Source organism: Mastigoproctus giganteus, chromosome 9 (assembly GCF_048544385.1).
Source record: "Mastigoproctus giganteus isolate SK-2022 chromosome 9, ASM4854438v1, whole genome shotgun sequence".
In the NCBI taxonomy this organism is placed as follows: domain Eukaryota; kingdom Metazoa; phylum Arthropoda; class Arachnida; order Uropygi; family Thelyphonidae; genus Mastigoproctus; species Mastigoproctus giganteus.
In genome coordinates this window covers 222,498,182-222,519,666 of record NC_143583.1, presented here as the reverse complement: position 1 = coordinate 222,519,666, position 21,485 = coordinate 222,498,182, and the positions used below count along the sequence as shown (strand labels likewise).

The window sequence follows — 21,485 nt, the reverse complement described above, 5'->3', positions numbered from 1 at the left end:
CAATGTTGTGGGAAAAAGCATTGGATTTTAATTAAAAATTAAGAGGTAATGAAGATTTTAAGGCAAGCACAAGTTGGCTGAAAAAATTTAAACTGAGACGGTATACGTGAACTAGACATTCAAGGCGAGAAACTTTCTGCAGATGAATTGGCAGTGGTGTCCTTTAAAAGTATGTTCACTTTGGTTTATTAAATTATGAGAAAGAAAATGTTTATAATGTCAATGAGATGGGCTTATTATGGAAAGCATTACCGAGAAAAACCATAGCCACTAAAAGAGAAATGCCTGCACCAGGTTTTAAGATGAGAAAAGAGCCAGTTATAATTGCTGTATGCACAGAGTAGTAAAATAGTAAGATTACGGCTCCCACACCTAGGTTTTTCCACCCAAATCTGGGTTTTTTGATTGTAATTTGGGTTGATAGTTTTTTTTCACAAAAATATCTCATTATCTGGGGTTTTTTTTTCGGTAATTTTTAATTTTAAGTCAAAATTTATTTTTATTTCTTGTAAATACAATAAAATTTAATTTAATAACAGTTTACAATTTTCTTAATTGTATATTCTAACAATACTGATCATAATTTGTAATATCTCAAGTGCTTGTACAAAATACTACAAATGTAAAAGGGTTTCGAAGTTTTTGCAGGGTTCTACACTATGGTTTTCGTTCGTGTTACTAACATGTATGCACAGCCTATTGAGCAGGCGGAAGGCGGTCTTTACTGCACAGTCTTTCGTGATCGTTCGTGGTATTATTGCATTATTTGGTGTGATTTTTACATTTATGCATGTACTACATACAGTGATATAATAAATTTAAATTGTAGTGAATATTTCTATTTTATGTTAATGGATTAGTGCTTTATTTTTTATTTTATAGAACATTTTTAAATAAGATAACTGCTAACTAGCTATACCCACAAATTGCCCACAATGTCTGAAACTTGTTCCCCACAGAGAAAGATGAGTAAACAATGGTATACTCAAAATTTTAGAAATGAATGGTTAGAAGATCTGGAATTAAAGGATTGGTTGAAAGAAGACAGTAATGAAAAAGGTGCATATTTGTTGTGAAATGAAATTAAAGAATGCCAATAAATCGATGTTACTAGCACATAAAAATACAGTTAAACATAAAAAAAAGTAAAAAAACATTTTATTCCTTGGCTGGTGTTTGTCTTTAATTATTGCAGTATAAAAAAAGTGCAAATATTGCTAAGACAAGTTCAACGTTAGACACATTCCTCACAAAAAGTAAACCTATGGAGAATGAAGAATTAGCAAAGGCAGAGTTAACAATTGCTGCACTCATTTCTGAGCATAATATTCCATTTGCGCAATGTGATCACCTTATAGAAGCATGTAAGAAAGCATTTCATGATAGCAATATTGCAAAACAAGTTCAGATGAAGGTGACTAAAGTCTCTTGTCTTATACAAGATGGCATAGCCTATCATGAAAAAATATACATTTCTAACATATGCAGAAACAACAAGTTTTCAATGATAATAGATGAAAGTACAGATTTATCTTTATCGCAAGTTCTAGCTGTTGTTATTAAATATTTTGATATTCAAACACTTGATGTTGTAGATGTGTTACTCGACACTGTTTTTGTCGAAAATGGTACTTCAGAAGGGCTTTATCAAGCTGTAAAAGATCTTTTCATAGAAAAAAACACTCAAATAAGTAATCTCGTTGGCTTTGGAAGTGATAATTGTGCCACTATGATGGGTACTAAGAGTGGGTTCCAGTCATTGCTAAAAAAGGATGTACCATCAGTATTTATAATGGGATGTGTTTGCCATTCTTTTGCATTATGTGCTAGTCATTCAGTCAAGGTACTACCATCATATCTAGAAATATTTATAAAACATATCTCTTGTTATTTTTCCCATAGTAGTAAAAGATTAAATGAGTTCAAAATGATTCAAGATGTTGTAGATACTGCTAAGCATAAAATCCCCAAATTAGCACAAACATGTTGGTTATCGCGTGGCAATGTAATAAAAATTATTATTGAGCAGTGGGATGTGTCAGTTCTTTATTTTCAGTCTCAATCAAAAATTGACAAAATCGATGGTGGAGGGAATATTTACAGTACTACGATCACCAAAGGAACTAAGCATATTGAATTTCAATCTGAGCATTTCAGATTGCACTTACTTCATTCAATGGTTTCAATTGAGTATAAAAATATTCTTAGTTTTTTCATAAAAGAAGAAGTCATTACTTTGTGCAAGCTGGTTGAAATTGATCCAAGCAATGCAATAAATCATAAGCCTCTGAATAAAATATATTTGGGAGGCCATTGTTTGTTGTTGTTTGTCGGTTTTTTTAAGGAGCATTAGCAACTAAGGCCATATTGCTCCAGGAATATACGGTGGTCATTCCCTGACCTTTCCACATCCTCCGTATTTGGTGGTGACGGGCTCGAACCCCGGTCTAATCAAGAAGCATGTGTGCTACGCACTGCTGCTCCTTCCCACCTGGATATGGAGGCAGCGGGAGGCCATTGTACGGCCTTATTAAATTCAACACCACTTGGTGACAGTGAAAGCAGGTTTAAAAATGACTATTTAAAATTTCTTGTTGAACTTTGTACAGAAATCAGAAAAAGATTTCCTCTAAATGACGATGGAATTATCGCCAGTCTCAATGTTCTTGACCCAGCAGTGATACATGATCGTGCCAAATTGCCATCCTCAATTTTCCATTTAGCAATGCAGTTCCCTCACCTTGTTTCTGAAGACAAAATAGATCTTCTGGATGATGAATGGAGATCATTTCGTTTAAATCAAGATTTAGATCTTTCTTACAAAACCATCCCTGAGTTTTGGTATCTGTTACATAATATAAAAGATGGCTTTAATAATTCTAAATATGAGATTTTATCTAACTTTATGACCAGTCTATTTTACCTCACTCTTCGGCAAGCATAGAAAGAATCTTCTGCCAAGTAAACCATATAAAAACAAAAGCCACAAACTCTTAAACCAGAAACTGTGAAAGATCGACTAATGGCAAAACAGGCGATAAATAGATCTAATCAAAATTGCTATACATGGAAACCTAAATCAGAATTGGTAAAAGAAGTCATACAAGGAACTTGTCACAAAAGATACGAAGAACGTTTGAAAAAAATGAAAGGACTTCAAAAAATAAATGTGGAGGGAACTGAATGGGATGAAAATTCTGATTACAATTAAATAAAAGATATTTATGCACGATAAGTTTTATCTTATTTGTGTTGCTATACTATATGATGAAAACTAGGTTTTTTTTGGGTTTATTTAAGTTGCAATCTGAGTTTTTTTTAAAATTTGTGAGTGGGAGCCCTGAGTAAGATACACAATGGGCATTCTCATAGGCGATAACGTTAATTCCTTTTACATGTTAAAATGCATAGAAAGTGGAGCCATCGTTGTATGAACATGGAAACAGGCCAGAACATTGCAAAGAGTTTCTGGAGAATTTTCAACAGTTTTGTAGTTGCGATGGATACTAATATCGATTCACTGATTATTAGTATGAGATATTCATAATTATTATTTCTATACAAAAAAGACACTATGAAAGATGGCAGAATCGCGAAATATAAACATAAGTAAATATCTCGAGAGCAGAGAAACAACGGTTATGATAGCCACATGGCTATCATAACCATGATCATATCATAACTATCAGAACTGCTATAGACAGTGGTTTTCTCCTTCCTCAGTTCAAATACATTTATTTTCACCTCTACGTTTTTATTCCTCCCTTTTCTCCTTCTTATATTTTATATTTATTTCTTCAGCGTAATATGGTAATTTACTTGTTTTCACACATATATAATAATTTAATCAGCAATAATTTTTTAAAATATTTTTAATAGTTTTTTAATACAATGGCCACACTGGCTAAAATGTAGCCTAGAAGGAGATTAAGATGACAGTCATGTGTGCCAGTTGCAATTAAACATTAATAAATACAGAATTTTATGTACACACTACTGGGTTCAGGTACGTAATAATAAAATGTAAAAACAGTTGCAGGTATACTTGTACATACAGTAATGCTAAGAGCACAGTAAATAAATTTGATGAAGTGCTGATCATATCATCAAACGCAGACACTGATGGAATTAGGGAAATGGTGTCACTCACACATAAGGGAATTCAGAATTTGAACTTCAGGAGTATAATGATGACAGGAAGGACAGACAGGATCAGAGTGGTTATACTCTAAGTTAAGAAGAACATAAAACATATTGCAGTGCATCCAGTATACATGGATGGCTAGTACAATGTTAAGTTAGTTTGGTGTGACATAAGCACTGGGAAAACAAAAATGAGAAAGGAGTGTGTTATAGGCCTAATGATTAAGAGTATAATGAACTGTACAGACATGTAGAGTAGGCAAGAAAATCATAATGTCTTATAATGGGCTTCTTTAATTTTTCAGATAATGAATGGACCTTGTGGGTTGGTTACACACAGCAGCAAGACTTTTGTGGATTTACAAAATGACTTTTCTACACCAGCATGTTAGAGAAACAAGAGAAGGTTGAAGAAGTAATACATAATTTTTAATATTTTCATTATTTTATTGAAACATAAGATATTTCATATATTCAAAAATTTGGTGAACAAAAAATTTATTTTCACATGCACCACCTTGTAAAATATTCTGCCGGTGCTGATGTCTGGAGGTATCATTTTTGGAAAGAGTACAGAGAAGGGAAATGAGATGAGTGAGGGGAACAAAGAGTTGCTCTACAAATTGTGTGAGCTGGACAAACTTTTTTCATGCTGAAAAAAAAAAAAAAAAACTCGATATAACTCATATAACCCTACTCCCTGCCTGAGACCAGCTTACTCCATCTCATATGAAAAGACCTTTAGAAATTCCTCCAATCTTCGACAAGTTTTGAACGTAGAACTTCAAAAGAGTGGAAGATGGCAATATACGTATTTTTTTTTAGTTAGTTGTTGGCGCATCGGTTTCTGTGACCATATTCCACCTCCCAAGGATTTTTCATTTTTTACTCTGATCCAATCCCGAGGCAGGATTCGAACCCGCGACCTTTGGGTTGCTAGGCAGGCACTTTACCCACCAGGCTAGCCCGGTCGGCCATATATATATGTATCTACTAAGCTATCAGAGAGGATAGTTTGTATTATAATAAGTATTTTTTATTTGAGACAATTTATTGTCACATCTAAAGAAGAAAACCATGCCTAATTGTGCTCAAAATCTTCAGTAACCATTCGTTGCGACTCCTGACAAACCTTCATGTGAATTTGCTGTTGATCAGGTGTGAGTAGTCTTGGAATTCAGCATGCACAAACAGTTGTCACATGCAAATGGTTATGGAGAATACTGTGCATGCTTACTACTGATACTCTATATCTCTGCCAGTTACTTTACTGTTATATGACGATCTTCTTTCACAATAACGAAAGAAAAAGAATAGCCACAAAGCTCCATGAGCTATGGCAAACAAAGTGAGAGCAGGAAACCAGAGGTCTGGTTACCAAACGGTTTCTGCCATGGGTGTCAATGGTTAGCCCAAAGCCACCTAAGTGGTATGCCCCTGGACTTTTTAAAACATTTATATTGAAGGTCACGGCTCCCTAAAGGCGAAACTAACCTCCTTAGGCCTGACCCTAACTGCACCTGTGGCGAAAGTGAAGACTGGGCACACATTCTGTATGAATATATAATATATGACATTCCCAGAAAATTATAAAGCTTTTACATCTTTCACACAGAAAGTATTTGAAATGCGCAGAGCAATCTAAAGAATGGCAATTCAGCCCCTCCAGCAATTAAATCAATAGTAAAATTGCCCAAGTTTCTCACCACGCCCAGACGATTACTTAAAAACTGTCAGGATAGCAGTATTCTGCTCCCTGACAGAAACCTGACATAATAAAACTCCCCAGGACTACCCTACCATGTGTAGGAACCTGGGGCCCACACCAAATAAGTAACCATGTAGGGGAGGGAGAGATGTACAGGCAGCCAGGGAAGCAGATTAACTGAAAAATATCAGTAAGCTAGTAGCAAGGGGATGCAATGTAGAATGAATGAATGATAATGAAAGATTGAGTGAACTAGGAATTATGGTAAAAGAGAATAAATGGCAGTTTTGGTGAAAGAAAGAGTGACCAAGCATGAAGGAAAGAGAGAGTGAATGGGAATGAGTGGAAGAGCAAATGTAATTGGCTGAAAGAATACAAAGTTAAAAATAACGTACATTACTTTATATATACTGTACTAACAAACATTTACTTGGTCCTTGAGGTTGTCACAGACATTCTCTCAGATATGCCAGACAAGCTGTACTTGCTACCTGGGAGTCTAAAACGCTGATGGAACTGATATTCGGGTGACACTCAAGTAAAGTGGACCCAATTTCGGTGAAGTCCGGACGGTCTGTGACAGCCAAATCCTCTGCTTGCACCTTCACGATGGTGGGACTGTTAGTAATCCTGGGTATAAACTCCATGCACAAGTACATGGTGAGTGACCACCCAGGTGTGAACCAACGTAAGCAGTGGTCGAGGTGTGGCGCCCACATGGAGGAATGCCACCCCTCTATGTTACCAGGCAGTACTAGGTGGTAGATGATTCTCATCAACAGGTGCAATACCACCACTTTGCTTATTGGAGCCTTGAAGTGGTCGAACCCATGTTTAGTCTCTAAAGCTAAGTTACAGTCAACCATTCCCTATCTCTTCCATCATGCAGTATGATTGATGACTTTTGAGGTTATGATGAACATCGTGGCGAGATCCAATATTCCTTACATTTCGAGGGTACAGCTCTAAAACGGTGTTCGCAGGCCGGCCGCTAGTTAGTACACTGGACCTAACCTATTGGTAACTCTCTAGGAGGCTTCCGGATCAGATAGGTATAATCTTGTTACTTCTACTCTGCCAAATATTTCATTACTTCATACATCATGTGCCACCCACTTTTTCTTACTATTGAATACACCATGAATTGTCAAACTAATAGAGCAAGCTTATCTGCGAAAAGATCTAAACCTCCCAAGCACTTCCTAATTCATTTCACAAATATACGTGGTCTCAATTCTAATCTCAACGATGTCCACTTCCACTTGCAGCCTGCTAAACCCCATGTACTTTTACTGACAGAATCTCAGTTATCGGTTGATTCAACTACTGCACATCTCAGATGTCCAAATTATTCGCTGCATGATTCCTTTCGCCTCAAAGGTGGTACTTGTGCATATGTCTGTTCTGATATTCCCTGCCAGAAACTTGGCAATTTGGAATCTCCTCTTTTCGATCTTCTCTGTCTGAAAATCTCTCTACGTCATTGTGTCAAATTCATCTGTTGTCTCCACCGTTCTCCCAATAATTTTTCTTAGTGATTTTAATATTCACAACTCCAGCTGGCTTCCGTTTTCTAGTCACATCAAACAAAGCTGGTCGAGATATTGAGGCTTTTGCAATTACTAATGACCATGCACAGATTGTTCGTTTACCTACCAAAATACTGGACAATCCTAACCATGCAGCCAATATGCTTGATCTTTTTCTCACAAACAACCCTTCTAAGTACATGGTCGAAGTGAGAGGTCCTTTAGCACCTCAGATCACAACTTGGTGATTGTCTCTTCTCCGATGGAGCCTTTATCTTATGGCTATTCCCAATCTTGTGTTGTTTGGCATTACAAGAATGCAAAATGGGATGACCTGTGAGATTTCTTTTCCTTGGTCTCGGATTACTGTTTCAAAACTTCTGATGTCAGCATTTGCTCAGATCGTGTCAGTGAAATCATTCTTGTAGGAATGGAATCCTTTATTCCACATCCCACTTTAGAATCTTGTCCTTTATCTAAACCTTGGTTTTCCAATAAATGTGCTAAGGCTATTCAAGAGAAGAATGTTGCATATCAGAATTGGCTTGTTTTCAATTCTTCAGTTTCATTTTCTGAATATACCAAAGCTCGCAACAATTGTAAAGCAGTTATTATTAAATCAGTCCAAACTAGATTTTGAACAGGCTAAGAGTAATGGTAGCCGAACAGTCTGGTCTCTTGCCAAAGCTATTGGCTGCAACCTTTGCCCATCTCTGCTCCCACCTCTGTCAAAACCAGATAGTTCTGTTGTTATTTCAGCCAAGGATAAAGCTGACCTGCCAGCATCCCATTTTTCTTCCAACTCATGTATTAATGATCTTGGTAAAACATCTCCCACCATTCCAAACACACTCCATTCAATGCCTCTTGTGGTCTTCCGTCAAAAGGATGTCAGAAGGATTTTGACGAATCTTGATGCTAAGAAAGAGTCCTCCATGTCCTGATGTTGTTTCTCCACTTGTTCTCAAAACCTGTGTTCCTGAACTTACTATTGTTCTTTGTCGCCTTTTTTCACTTTCTTATTCCAAAGGTGTTTTACCTTCTGCTTGGAAATTTGTTCATATCCAACCATTTCATAAAAAGGGTGACAAATCCTTTTCATAATCCACAAATGCCAGGCATAATGGTGTTTTATATTCATTTGCTTTCTCCATTAACCTTCACTTAATATCACAGTTAATCTGTTAGTAATGACCCTTGTGAACAACTTGTAGATGTGGGATAACAAGCTAATCGGTCTGTAATTTCTGATTTATCTCCATTCTTGTGCAGCAAAACTATAATTGCCTTATTCCACTCCTTAGTGTGCATCTTACCATTCTGTGATCACTTCCAACATTTACTTTGTTCAGGACAGTAACATCATTCACAATATATCTTCTGTTAGTGAGGATGAAGTTGATTTCATTAGCTGTTAATCCATTTGCACTCTTCCATGTCCACTTCCTGTTCACCCTTTTCTTGAAAAAAGTGTTCATTACTGACAATCCTTGAAATTCGGCAAATTCCAAGTCTTTCACATCTTTCACCAATTCCAAAATTTCCTATAGTTCCCCTTTCTGCACTGTTTTGTCTTTTTCAAACCTTAGCATTGAAGTCCCCCATAATGATAGTGTAGTGTAGTGTGTTTTCTGCTCATCTAGAACACACTCAATTTCGGTGTACATTTCTTCAACCTCTTCATCATCATGGCTTGATGTTGGTGCATAATCATTATAACCTTTAGCTTGTACTAGGGCTTACAATACCGGTCAAAATATTAATACTGGTATTTTGGTATTTTTAATTTATGAAACTGGGATACTGCTGTTCCAAAAAAAAAATGTTTTTCTAAATAAATTTTGATGACAATTAGGTGTAATAAAGTAAGGAAAAAAACAAGTACTGTAATTACTTGAATTCATGTTTTAAATAAACTTTTATTGCAATAATAAATATTCTGAAAAAAATCATTAAAATACAGTTATTCTAAAAACAAAAAAATACCTATTTTTACTGCAATGTTTAGTTATGTTTATGCATCCACACTACCTGTCCGAATAAAGCGAGCTCTTAAGAAACATAAGCAATCAATAGTATGATTGTTTAAAATGGATCTAATTTTGGTACATACAGTATTTGATTAGCAGCAGAAAACGCCCTTTCGGATTCTATTCTGGTACTATTGTACTGAGATAATCTTAGACGATCTCAGTCCATATTTTCTAGGCTTTGAACATTTTTAGCAAAAATAGTTATAAGTATTTCATTAATTTCTGACTCAAGTTCATCTTTTAAAATCTCATTGGAGTCAGGCAATTTCTTATTTTGAAAAGAATTTGCGGAACACTGATGTTCTGTTCTATGTTGGTCTTCTATTAGTGAATTATTTTCATCATTTTCTGAAGGAGAAAGACGTTTTATTAAGCGAAGTATAATTTTCACTATAGTATCTTTACTGAGTCTGGGAGAGAGCAAAGAGTGGGGATAAGCAATAAAGAAGAGAGCAAAGAGTGGGGATAAGCAATAAAGAAGAGAGCAAAGAGTGCAGTTAAGGAATTCTTCACATATATAAATGCAAAGAACAGAAGTACAAATCAGTAATGGGCGTGGGATAGTATTAGATAACATAGCTGAAGTTGCAGATGAACTAAACAGTTACTTTGCATCGACATTTACATAAAAAAAACCTTTGTGTAAATGAGATATTATGGAAGTGAAATTGAAAAAAATGTAATTAATGATGTTGAATTTTCAAATGATGATTTAATGAGAACTTTCACACCTACAGGCAAGTAAGGTTCCTGTGGTTAATGGCACATACCCTATAATCTTAAAGGAGGTGAGCACCAGGCAAGAGGGTTGTGATAAATGGTTATTCCTCAGATTGGGTTAATGTAAGAAGTGGGGTTCCCCAAAGATCAGTATTGGGACCACTGTTGTTTTTGATCATCTTAAATGACATCTATGAAGAGATGGAGGGCATGAGGTCTAAACTTGCAAATGATGTAAAGATCAGTAGAGTAGTTAATGATTGTCATCAAGCAGAGCTTCTTCAGAGTGACCTAAATAGACTTCCAGGATGGTCAGAAAAGTGGCAGCTATGCTTTAATTCAGCAAAATGCAAGGTCTTACACCTGGGGAACAGCAGCCCCAAAATAACTTATACACTTGGTGGAGTTGAACTAAAGTCAGTAGTGGAGGAACGGGACTTGGGAGTTACGATACGGTTAGACATGAAGTTTTTTTTTTTTTTGTAGTTGTTGGCGCATCGGCTTCTGTGGCCATAATGTACCTCCCAAGGTTTTTGCAGTACTTTGATCCAAGCCCGAGGCAGGATTTCAACCCACGACCTTTGGGTTGCCAAGCAGGCACTTTACCCACCCGGCTAGCCAGGTCGGCACATGAAATTGTCTGAGAATTGTGGACAGGTTGCAATGTTGCATGGTGTCCTATCGATGATTTATCGAACATTTGCTAGTAGAGATAACGACATCATAATCACATAAAGGTGATTTTATAAACTTTATCTCATTAAATTAGTACCGAAAAACCAGTATTTTTTGTATCAATACCGGAAAAAAATGACCGGGATCCCGGTATTGTAAGCCCTAGCTTGTACCTCAATAGCATAAAAATAGCATAATGTATATCTCCAACTTGACAGCATAATAGCAAAACACGAAGCACTGTATTAGGAACCTGTTAGTTTAGTGTAGTACTGTCAATTATAAATTAAATTTATTAATCTTATTAATTTTCATTGTTAATTAAATGTAAATCATGTCCCAGACGAGAGCAGCAAAGCAATGAGCATAAAGTATGCAGAAGTGGTATGGCTCATGGGAGAACTGAAGGGGGCGATTCTCCAATGCATGAGAGTCAAAAAAAAAAAAAAAAAAAAAAAAAAAAGTGCAAAATGTGAAATATTTGCTGACTTTTCTAGAACAGGACATGATCTAGTGAAGGAAGATGTCTTTGTGTATGCTAGGTGCAGAGAGTGCGAAGAAATAGAAGCCAACTCAGCATTTTGATGGAGGTATATGAGAGATTGAGGTGTAGGGTAGATAAACCTTGAAGGAATTAAAATGGGGGCGCATCAAACTCTTAGTTGCTAAACTTAATGCCAGCGCACTCTTCTGCATCAGGCAACACAGTGGCAATCTTCAGGGCAGAATGCGCTGGTCTCACGGAGCTAGTTATTGTTGGTGATCCAACAGTCAGGGAAACAGGAAATATATTGTGCAAAAAGGATTGCTGGAATAGAATCAAGGTATGTCTGCCAGGGACAAAAGTTGATTACTTTGTAGAGCAGATATCATCTTTTAAAGGCACAAATGACATTAAGTGTAGAAGATCTGCGGACTTAACAAGTACGGGTGAATGTTGAAAAACGTTGCGAGTTAGGTTTGAACTTGAAAGTGTCTGCAATTCTGCCTAGACACAATAGGAGGGAGTACATGATAAGAGCCTTGTTGATCAATTTGGCCCTAGAGAGATTGTGCAAGGCTCAAGAGGAAGAATTTTTCTCAGCCTGGTCTGTGCTTGTTAACAGGAGTGACTGCTTCTACAGGGATGGGATACACTTAAATAGAGGCAGTGTTAGGTGAGTCGGAAAACTGCTAGCTTGGGGAGATACATGCACTAATAGATCAACAGTAGCCACTGGCAGAGGTGAAAGTGATGCTACTAATGCTAATGTCTTTTGGCTCGTAGTACTCCATAATTTAAACTGTTTCTTTCAAATGGGTACACTCTTCTTCAATTACAACTCCATTTTCACCAGAAATAACTTTTTCGAGTAAGCCATAGCATTATTTAAATGTTTTCAGCAAACAGAACTGGCTTGGAACGTTTCATGCCCCAGTAAAGAAGCATACTCCGTAGTCTTTTCTTTTATTAATGGCCCTAATTTTTCGGTCTCTAATCACCTTCACCTACTTAAAAATGACTTCATCTACAATCTTCATACAGGCATAATTTAACACACTTCTGTCTGGGTCCCATTTCCTCAAACAGTTTGAGAATTACCCCAGGGGCACACATCTGGTGAGTTTGGGCTTGGCACACCCAGGGTCCTGAGCTGGATATCATCATTATTCTCTTTCCTTTGCGATTCCCTTCTACTTCTGACTCTTGTTTTCTTCTCTCTCTCTCTCTCTCTCTCTCTCTCTCTCTCTCTCTCTCTCTCTCTCTCTCGCATGGGGGGAGAGAGAGAGAGAGAGAGAGAGAGAGAGACAAAAACAAATTTCAGACAGAAATTTGTTTTTGTCTGGTGCAGGAAGAGCCTGAGACTTCCTTACACTATATGGCTAATAATAATAATTGAAACATGGTTTCCAGAATGGTTGACACATTAATGGCAGGGAGAAAAAATTTTAAAGCAGTTTTTTTTTTTTTTAACACCCTGATCTGTACTATCAAGCATGTCCACTTTTTCCACTACACTCAAGGACATTGTAAGATTACTTGCACATCAGTTAAAACAAACAAAACTGATTTAGGGACCATTTGTATCTATCCTGTAAACAGAAATATATGAAATTTAGTGAAAGTGTGGATGGCTCATTTCTGTGAAACAATTGATGAATTTCTGGGATAAAGGAAAATCATTCTCTTCTAATTCTCTAATGCTTACAGTAGGAAACAAGTTGACCAGAGCCAATGCCCGTGTTGTGAATATGCCAAAATGTTTGCCAACGGCTGTAGACACATAGATAGCAGTTGACCAGCATGACTTCTTGGTACAGTAGAGGTGGTTGTTGTATAAGTTTTATGGGCACCACTAAATTGTGGAATGTTTTAGCTCTTAATTTGTACTCTTAAGGATCATTTCATTTAGTCTTAATTAGACATTGTAATTAAAAGTTAAAGGGATTAATTCTTAATCCTTTTAGATTAATTCATGCTTTCTACAGCATCAGCTCTATTGCCTAAAGACCAGAAGTGCAAACAATGCTTACCTAGGTCTCTTGAAATCACTTTGCTATATAGAAATTTTATTTGTTATATGGAAACTATTTTCAATGTAATGACCAAGGGGAAATTGAAAGAATTTGCTAAACAGAAAAATTTGCTACATGGAAGTTCATTTAAGAGAGATCCAAATGTATTTTCAAGATGGATATTCCACTGTTGCTTTAGTTCCTTTAACCAAATACTAGCAGGTTTATTTTAATTGGGTTTCTTTTTTATATACATGTTTACCCACTGGGGATCAAAGAAATATGTCCAGATGAAGTGAGAAGGAAGGAAGGAAGACTACATAATTTGGCTACATAGTTAAGAAGCAATATCTTTCTCCTAAGGTGTAGTAGAGGTTTATTGGCATATATGTACAAACTTTGCTCTAAAGATATCCTGAAATAAGGCAATATCCTAGGGCAATCCTGAGAGCACTATGCTGGATTGGATTGAACCAAGTCAATACGGTCTTATGTGCAGTCATAAACAGGGGCTCCATAGTCTAAATGGGATCTGATTACAGTTAGATATAGATGTAGAAGTGTAAAGCGATCTAAGGATTGCTTTACACTTCTACATTAGTTGCTGTTTCCCATATGTAGTACTTTACATTTGTCAATGTTAAACTTCATTTGCCACCTCTCAGCCCATCTGCTCAACCTGCCAACCTTTGTATTGTCTGCAAACTTGGACATTAAGCTTGATATTCCATCATCAATATTATTTATAAATACAGAAAACAATAATGGACCCAACACTGAACCCTGAGGGACTCCACTAATAACATTAGTCCACGATGAGCAGTGTCCATTGATTACCACTCTCTGTCTTCTCCCCCTCAATCACCCCTTTATCCATAGCAGCAATTTGCCTCCAATAGATGACAAACTTTGTCCTGCTTCATACTTCTTAATTAATCATCTTCATTTCTATATCAATTTTGTTTTATTTCCTAGCACTGCCATCACTTGCACTTTCCGTTGGTCCCTTTCCCTTCACCATTGTAATAAGTAAATAGGAATGAAAAGAAGATTCTGAAAATTTATTTATGTTATTTATATGATTGAAGATTTCAGTGAAGGGGAACTTATTTCACTATAACACCATAATGTAAAAACCCAGAGAATTCCAGTTATCGGTATTATCGCAAATGCAATAAGATCGAGTTTATAATAGATTGTGTAACAGAAAAGCCCAATAAACCAGAAAGTGCAAATTGTTTTTATTGTTTTATGGTAGTGTATTTTAGAAAAATATCACAAAGGTGTTCAAAACTGATTCTTATAACTGAACATATGATAATGATGAAAGTGTGGTGCAATTTCCATTATAAAAATGACCTTTTAGAGAGATAAATAACGTAGTTATATAATGAAAATTTCAACTTCCGAGGTCTTAGAATGAATTACCAAAAAAAACCAATGTGTTATTGGGTTTACGTTATGATACCTCCATTTATTCCTACAGGACGCAAAATACGTTTCCACGATTTTTTTAAGTCGAGTATTACGTAAGCTGGGGAGTGGCTGTAATAGGATACATTGAGAAAAACATTATGTTCTAAGCAATGCTGTATTCCTGTTTCAACTGCTAGTGCTGAATGTTCTTATAGTATAATGAATCAATTGATGACAAAATTGGGAAAGTGAATGGGATAAGAAACATTGCCAAACTACATGAAGATAAAGTAGTAGACTGCACGAAAATAAAGGTAGAAGGCCCGAATGAGTTATCAGAAAAATTAATAAACGAAGTGACTGATACATAAGCTGTAAGCAAAGAAAGAGCAAAGAAGAAGAAGAATAAGATTATTATAATGCTTAAACATTTGATTATAATTTGTATGAGATTTCTTTAAATTTTAATCTGTGATTTTGATATATTAAACTGTTATTATGAATATTATTAAATTGTTATTAATGTGGGTTTTGTGAACTCACTGTTTACTATTTGTATTTAAATCTTAAGTAAATATTTATTATTTATAAATATTAAATATATTTAATATAATATTAATAAATTTAATTAAATATTAAATTTATAAATTAAATATGTAAATAATTTATAAATATTTCCTTTTGTTTTCTCCTATTCTCTTATTATGATATTTGTAACTATACAGAGTTGTTTGTAATCTATACATATGTTGTACATAATAAATAATAATAAAATATATACATATGCTACATGTACTGCTTAAAGTTTAACTCCCCAGTGTAAATATTCTGAATTCAACTGGCTGTGTGGTACCACACTCAGGGCAGTGGAAAATGAAAAAGGCCTGAGGGGTAATCGTGTAGTCAAATATGAAGTTCTCTGTGGCAGTGCAAACAGGTTGCCAAGGAAGCTAAATGATATACAGGAATTTTGCAAGCAGGGATAGCGAGATGATTATCCCATTTATTTTATACAATGTTTAGGCCATATCTTGAATACTACATACAGGTCTGCAAAAATCATTTTAGATGATTTTTGATACTTCTCTGTATCTGTTCCAACAGATACAGAGAAGTGCAACAAGATGGTAATAGGGTGCCCTTATTAGGAAAGGCTTCCATTTTGCAAACTACAGCATCTGGAGACCCCAAGGAGATCTAATTGAGGTGTTTAAGGCCTTGAATAGACTGAGTAAGCTAACTGCTGATGAAGCCTTTCTCTTGCTCTGACTAAACATTGTATGAGGTGGCATAAACTCAAACTGAGGAAACTGAAAATTTGCCTTCCACCAGAGGGTAGTTGACTGTTGGAACAAACTCTCATCTGGTAGTGTGGAGGTGGGTAGTTTGAATAAATTCAAGGACTAGATAAACCATTAGGGGGGGGGGATGGAGAGGTGAAATGGGAAGCACTTTTTTTTTTTTTTTTTTTTGGCTGATGCTATATAAGCTTTCTTTCTTACATCATTTGCCATTACTACTACTAGTAATATGAATAATAAAAATTGAAATTCAGAAAGAGAGTGGGGAGAATAGTTATAAAACAAATATAGCACAATCAATTAAGCAATGAAGTAAATTACTTTTAATTAATAAAAAGATATTCAAGAAAAAAGCTAAAAATTAATTTTTTATAATAAAACCAAAAATGAAGTATAACAGTCACCATGAGTACTTTTGTTTTATTAGGGAGGTGAGCAACTTAATCTTAATTAGCAACTGCACATCAAACAAGGATGAAAAATACAGTGTTATGGTAATGATCTAATATTTGTAAAATAATAAGAGGAGTTTCATTTAAATAATTAAATTTTCTTGAGATCTAAGAACTTTAAACACTGCAGAACATGTTCAGTGCCTAAATCAGTAATTTAACTAATAATTAAGTGCTTAAAGTACAAAGAACTACACAGATATAAACATTATCGATTCATACACATATCCAGTACATTATATACCCGTACATTTATCATTAAACATATAATGAAAGGAACTAATAAATAAAATAAAAATTAATACTGATGTTAAATATATACATGTGAGCCATCACATGATATGTTTCATGCTTACTGATTATTTACTAACAAAATCTTTAAGATATTAGCATTGCACATTAAAAATTACAATTGTCAATTTAAAATTTAATGCAAGTAGACAAGACCCTTACAAAATATCCATAATTATATTAATGTATCACACCTATTTCCTTCATTTTCATCTGCTGTTATACTAAATTCATCTTCTTGTGACACAGCTTGTAATTCTGATTCATAATCTGAAAATGACTGGGTTGAAACAATTTTCTGGCTGTCATTAATGGAATCTAGCAGAGGATTCTTGGAGGAAACATTCTGTTGAGATGGTTCACAGGATTCTCTAGTTTGCTCATTCAGAATAATAATATCTGCTCTTTTTTTGGCAGAATCAACAACGTCCAGGAGGTGCTTTGCATCGATAGCAAGAACGTGAGCTGCTGACAGCATATGTTTCCGGTATTCTAAATCTAAAGTAGTCTGGGAATATTTCTGAGCTTGTTTCATTGCCTGTACTAATGCTAACATATCTTTACTGAGGACTTTTTGAGCCATTTCAATCTGTAATAAAATATAAAAGTTCAATTTACAAGTGGAAAGAAAAAATAACATTTAACTTCATTAAATTCGAATGGAGATTTAATCAACAAACAATCACACAAAAATATTACTCAGAAAGTTTTTAATAATCTCTTCAATTCTCTCAAATATATTAGAAACAATGTTTAAATTTATAATGAGAAATTAGTATTTTTATTTTTTTTTATGAAAACCCCAAACACAAGAGGTATTAGAACCTATAGTACTCAGTACCGTGCATGGGCTGAAGGTTGAAAAGATGAAAGAAGAAACTTTCATCTTTTGATGAAAGACTTCAGAAGACTTGAACTTCTGTAGATTATAATTTTCAGGAAATATGAAGGTTCGATAATTGTAGATTACTTAAAATACCATTTATAATTGACTTAATACGATAGCATAGCTTAATTTATTATGGTACTCACCTTTTTTTATAATCTGCAATTGATGTTTGAATAGGGTGGATGATAATTTTAATTTAAATTAGGAGTAAGTAATGTTGCAACCGGCTTGGAATCTCATGCACCTGAGATTTCCATATGTAACCAGGAGCATCATGGGAACTTAGCTTTCTTAAATTAGCATTAGCATTAGCATTAGTAGAGGCATACGATGCAAGAAAGCAAGCTTATTCAGCATCAGCCCAAAAAAAAAAAAAAAAACCCTCTCCCATTTCACCCCTCCGTTCGTTCGAAATACCTGTCCAGTTGAGCTTTAAATTTGTTTAGGCTATCAACTTCAACAACAAGTGATGGAAGTCGGTTCCACCAACCAACCACCCGCTGGCCAAAGGCAAATTTCCGCACATCTATCCGACATCCGTCCTTCCTCAATTTGAATTTATGCCCTCTGAGGTGATTATTCTGAGAAGGATGAAGAATCCCATTGGCATTGAGCATGCTCAAACCATTCAAGGCCTTATACACCTCTATCAGATCACCTCGCCGGTGCCTAGTCTCCAGACTCTGTAATTTGCAAAACTTAAGCCTTTCTTCGTAAGAGCAACCCTTTGTTCCATTTACTAATCTTGTTGCCCTTCTCTGTACCCGTTCCAGCAGCTCTACATCCTTCTTGAAATGAGGCCTCCAGACCTGTATACAGTACTCAAGATGTGGCCTAACCATTGCCTTATACAAGGGAATAATCACCTCCTTATCCCTGCTAGAAAAATTCCTGTATGGATAAGGAGGTGATTATTCCCTTGTTCACTCTCAACCCATCATTGCCAACTGAAGAATTGGATAATGAAAGCCACTTGTTATGGCTATTGGCCTCCAGTATTAACCATTTATTTTCAACTTTAATATTGACAACCAAGGATGAAGACGTGCACTATTACTTCCTTGCGCATATTTTAACTTCTGTTTTTAAACCCCAACTTACTTATTCCTAATTTAAATTAAAATTATCATCCAACCTATTCAAACATCAATTGCAGATTATAAAAAACAGGTGAGTACCATAATAAATTAAGCTATGCTATCATATTAAGGAAATATGAAGGTTGTTTCAGAAAAAAAGTTGAATGAATATAGATAGTATTTGTCATATAGAACAGGGAAGCCATGAGCTTTTGCTGCACTGGCTAAGAAAAAAAAAAGTAGATAACAAAATACAAATCATATGCTTTCCTGCTCATACAGGTAACTATTCAGTTAACCTTTGAATTTATTCAAACTGTCAGCCTCAACTACCTGCGAAGGCAACTTGTTCCAGCAATCAATGACTCGCAGATTAAAAGAAATCTTCCTACAATCTAATCTAACCTCAACTCCTGTAGTTTGAATTTATGACCCCTAGTTCTGTAATTCTTTATAATAGTGAAAATTCCACTTTAATTCATTTTACTAAACAAAATCAGTGCCTTATAACCCTCGATCAGGTCACCCCTGAAGTGCCTGGTTGCCAAGCTCTGTAGGTAACATAATTGGAGTCTTTGCTGATATGGTTGTCCTTTTGCCGATCTCACCATTTAAGTTGCTCATCTTTGGGTCCTTTCAAGAAGCTCAATATCTTTTTTTAGATGAGGACTCCATACCTGCACACGGTATTCCAAATGTGGTCTTACAATTGCCTTATACAGTGGGATTATAACATCCTATCTCTACAGGATCTTTTGATAAATCATCGATAGGACACCATGGGCTTTCCTGGCTGCCTGTTTACACTATTCAGAAAATTTCATGACTGCCCCTATTGTAACTCCCATATCCCTTTCCTTCTCCACTGTTTTTAATTCAACCCCCAAGTGTATAATTTATTCTGGAGTTACTCTTCCCCAAATGTAAGACCTTGCATTTTGTTGCATTAAAACTTAGTTGTCACTTTTCTGACCATTCCCAAAGCCTGTTCAAGTCAAGCCATCAAGTCACGTATACAAATTCTCTTAAACATTATTTCCTTTTTTTTTTTTTTTTTCATTTTATGATTGTACAGAAAGAGATTGTTGTCAACAAATAAAATTGCCTTCACTGTCTATCTCTTTCCATGTTCTTTATGTCCTGAAAACTCAGGCATCCAACTGTTCATTAAATTGTTATCCATTTGGTCCTTGGACAATTAGGGTTTCTTTGTGGATCTGTACGTTCTATGTGAGGCTATATGTCATATACTGGAATTTCTTTTTGATTATTAAACCTGTTTGAATCATCTATGATGCTACTAAAACATTGACTCAAATCGATAAAATGCCAACAAAAAAAATAAAAATACATGTACTGACTGTATAAACTGTATATTAAAATAAAATTAAAATAAAATAAAATAAGATGGTATATAAAGAGAAAAAAATGCGATAAAATATAAAATTAAAAGCACTAAAAAGATGTTTAAAATCACTAAAATGGGAGCTTTCCCCAGCAGTGGCTGCCTTCATCAGCAATAATGGTTGCAGGTTATCCGAAAATCTATATATCTACACATACGCCCCAGCAGGTCCGCGACACAAACTATGGCACCTGCGCACGGTCCAATTCTTGTGCGTTGGAACTGGAAATGGAACGAACCACTCTAAACCGTTCGTCTCTCCTTAGGATAAGGGCTTCAAAGGGTGAATGAATGCGACAGCCAATATCCCTATTAAGACTATAGCATCCAGACAAACATATCCTTAAACTCTCTAGTCATTTCCAGTTCCAAAAGCCATGCCCAGTTTCCCAGGCATGTTTAGCTATGGCCGAACACACCATATCTAGGAACAGAAGCCCCCCCCCAGCTCAACTTCCGAGGTAAACTGATTATAGGGCGAATTGTTATTCAACCACGTAATTGGCTGTCTTGTTTGTTTGTTATTTGGTTTTTAGGAGCATTAGCAAAGGCCATATTGCTCCGGGAATATGTGGTGGTCATTCCCTGACCTTTCTGCATCCTCCGTATTTGGTGGTGACGGGCTCGATCGAACCCCGGTCTAATCAAGAAGCGTGTGTTATGCACTGCTGCTCCTTCCCACCTGGCTACGGAGGTGCCCTTGGCTGTCTTGAGGGCCCTATTGAATTCCCACAGGCAACCACGCAACCCATGTTTCGTTTACCCCACACAACATTCCCTACAATCTGGACACTCAATTTTATATATGACCCCACTAGTGTCTTTACCCGCAATAGGGTCTTTGATTGTAGACACTATTGTGTGCAGTCTCCGACCTGGCAGCTGCACACAGCGTATCTTACACGAACGTAAAATATGGGAAATGGGTTCTGAAATGCCCAGATAGTAGGGACCTATCATGTATGTGGTGGCAACAGGTGTAAAATCATCCCTGCGACTGCTACTCATATCTCTTAAACACACCTCAATAATGTTCTGGGTGATAACCGCACGTTACCGTGGTAACCCCCAAGGCAGAATGCGCTGGTCCCAAAGGAACTAGTAGTTCTTGGTTACTCTATTGTCAGGGAAACGGGGAACATGCTTTGTAAAAAGGATAGGTGGAACAGGACCAGAGTATGTTTGCCAGGGGCAAAGGTTGATGATGTTGTAGAGCAGATATCATCTTTTAAGGGTACAAAAGGTGATATAGTTGTACACGTTGGCACTAATGATATCAAGAGTAGGAGACCGGCAGAACTGCTTAACAAGTACAGGTCACTGTTGAAAAAAAGCCGTGAAATAGGGT

The 21,485-nt window shown here is 35.9% G+C and overlaps 1 protein-coding gene across 1 annotated transcript in view; it reads right to left on the bottom strand.

Annotated features, from left to right (window-relative positions):
• The window catches only part of LOC150081130 (focal adhesion kinase 1-like), a 1,307,299-nt gene that overhangs the window by 14,729 nt on the left and 1,271,085 nt on the right, over nt 1–21,485 (bottom strand). Inside the window, exon 29 of the mRNA XM_090380936.1 lies at nt 16,959–17,353. Coding sequence (XP_090237062.1) covers nt 16,959–17,353 — 395 coding nt within the window. The remainder of the gene's footprint in view (nt 1–16,958; nt 17,354–21,485) is intronic.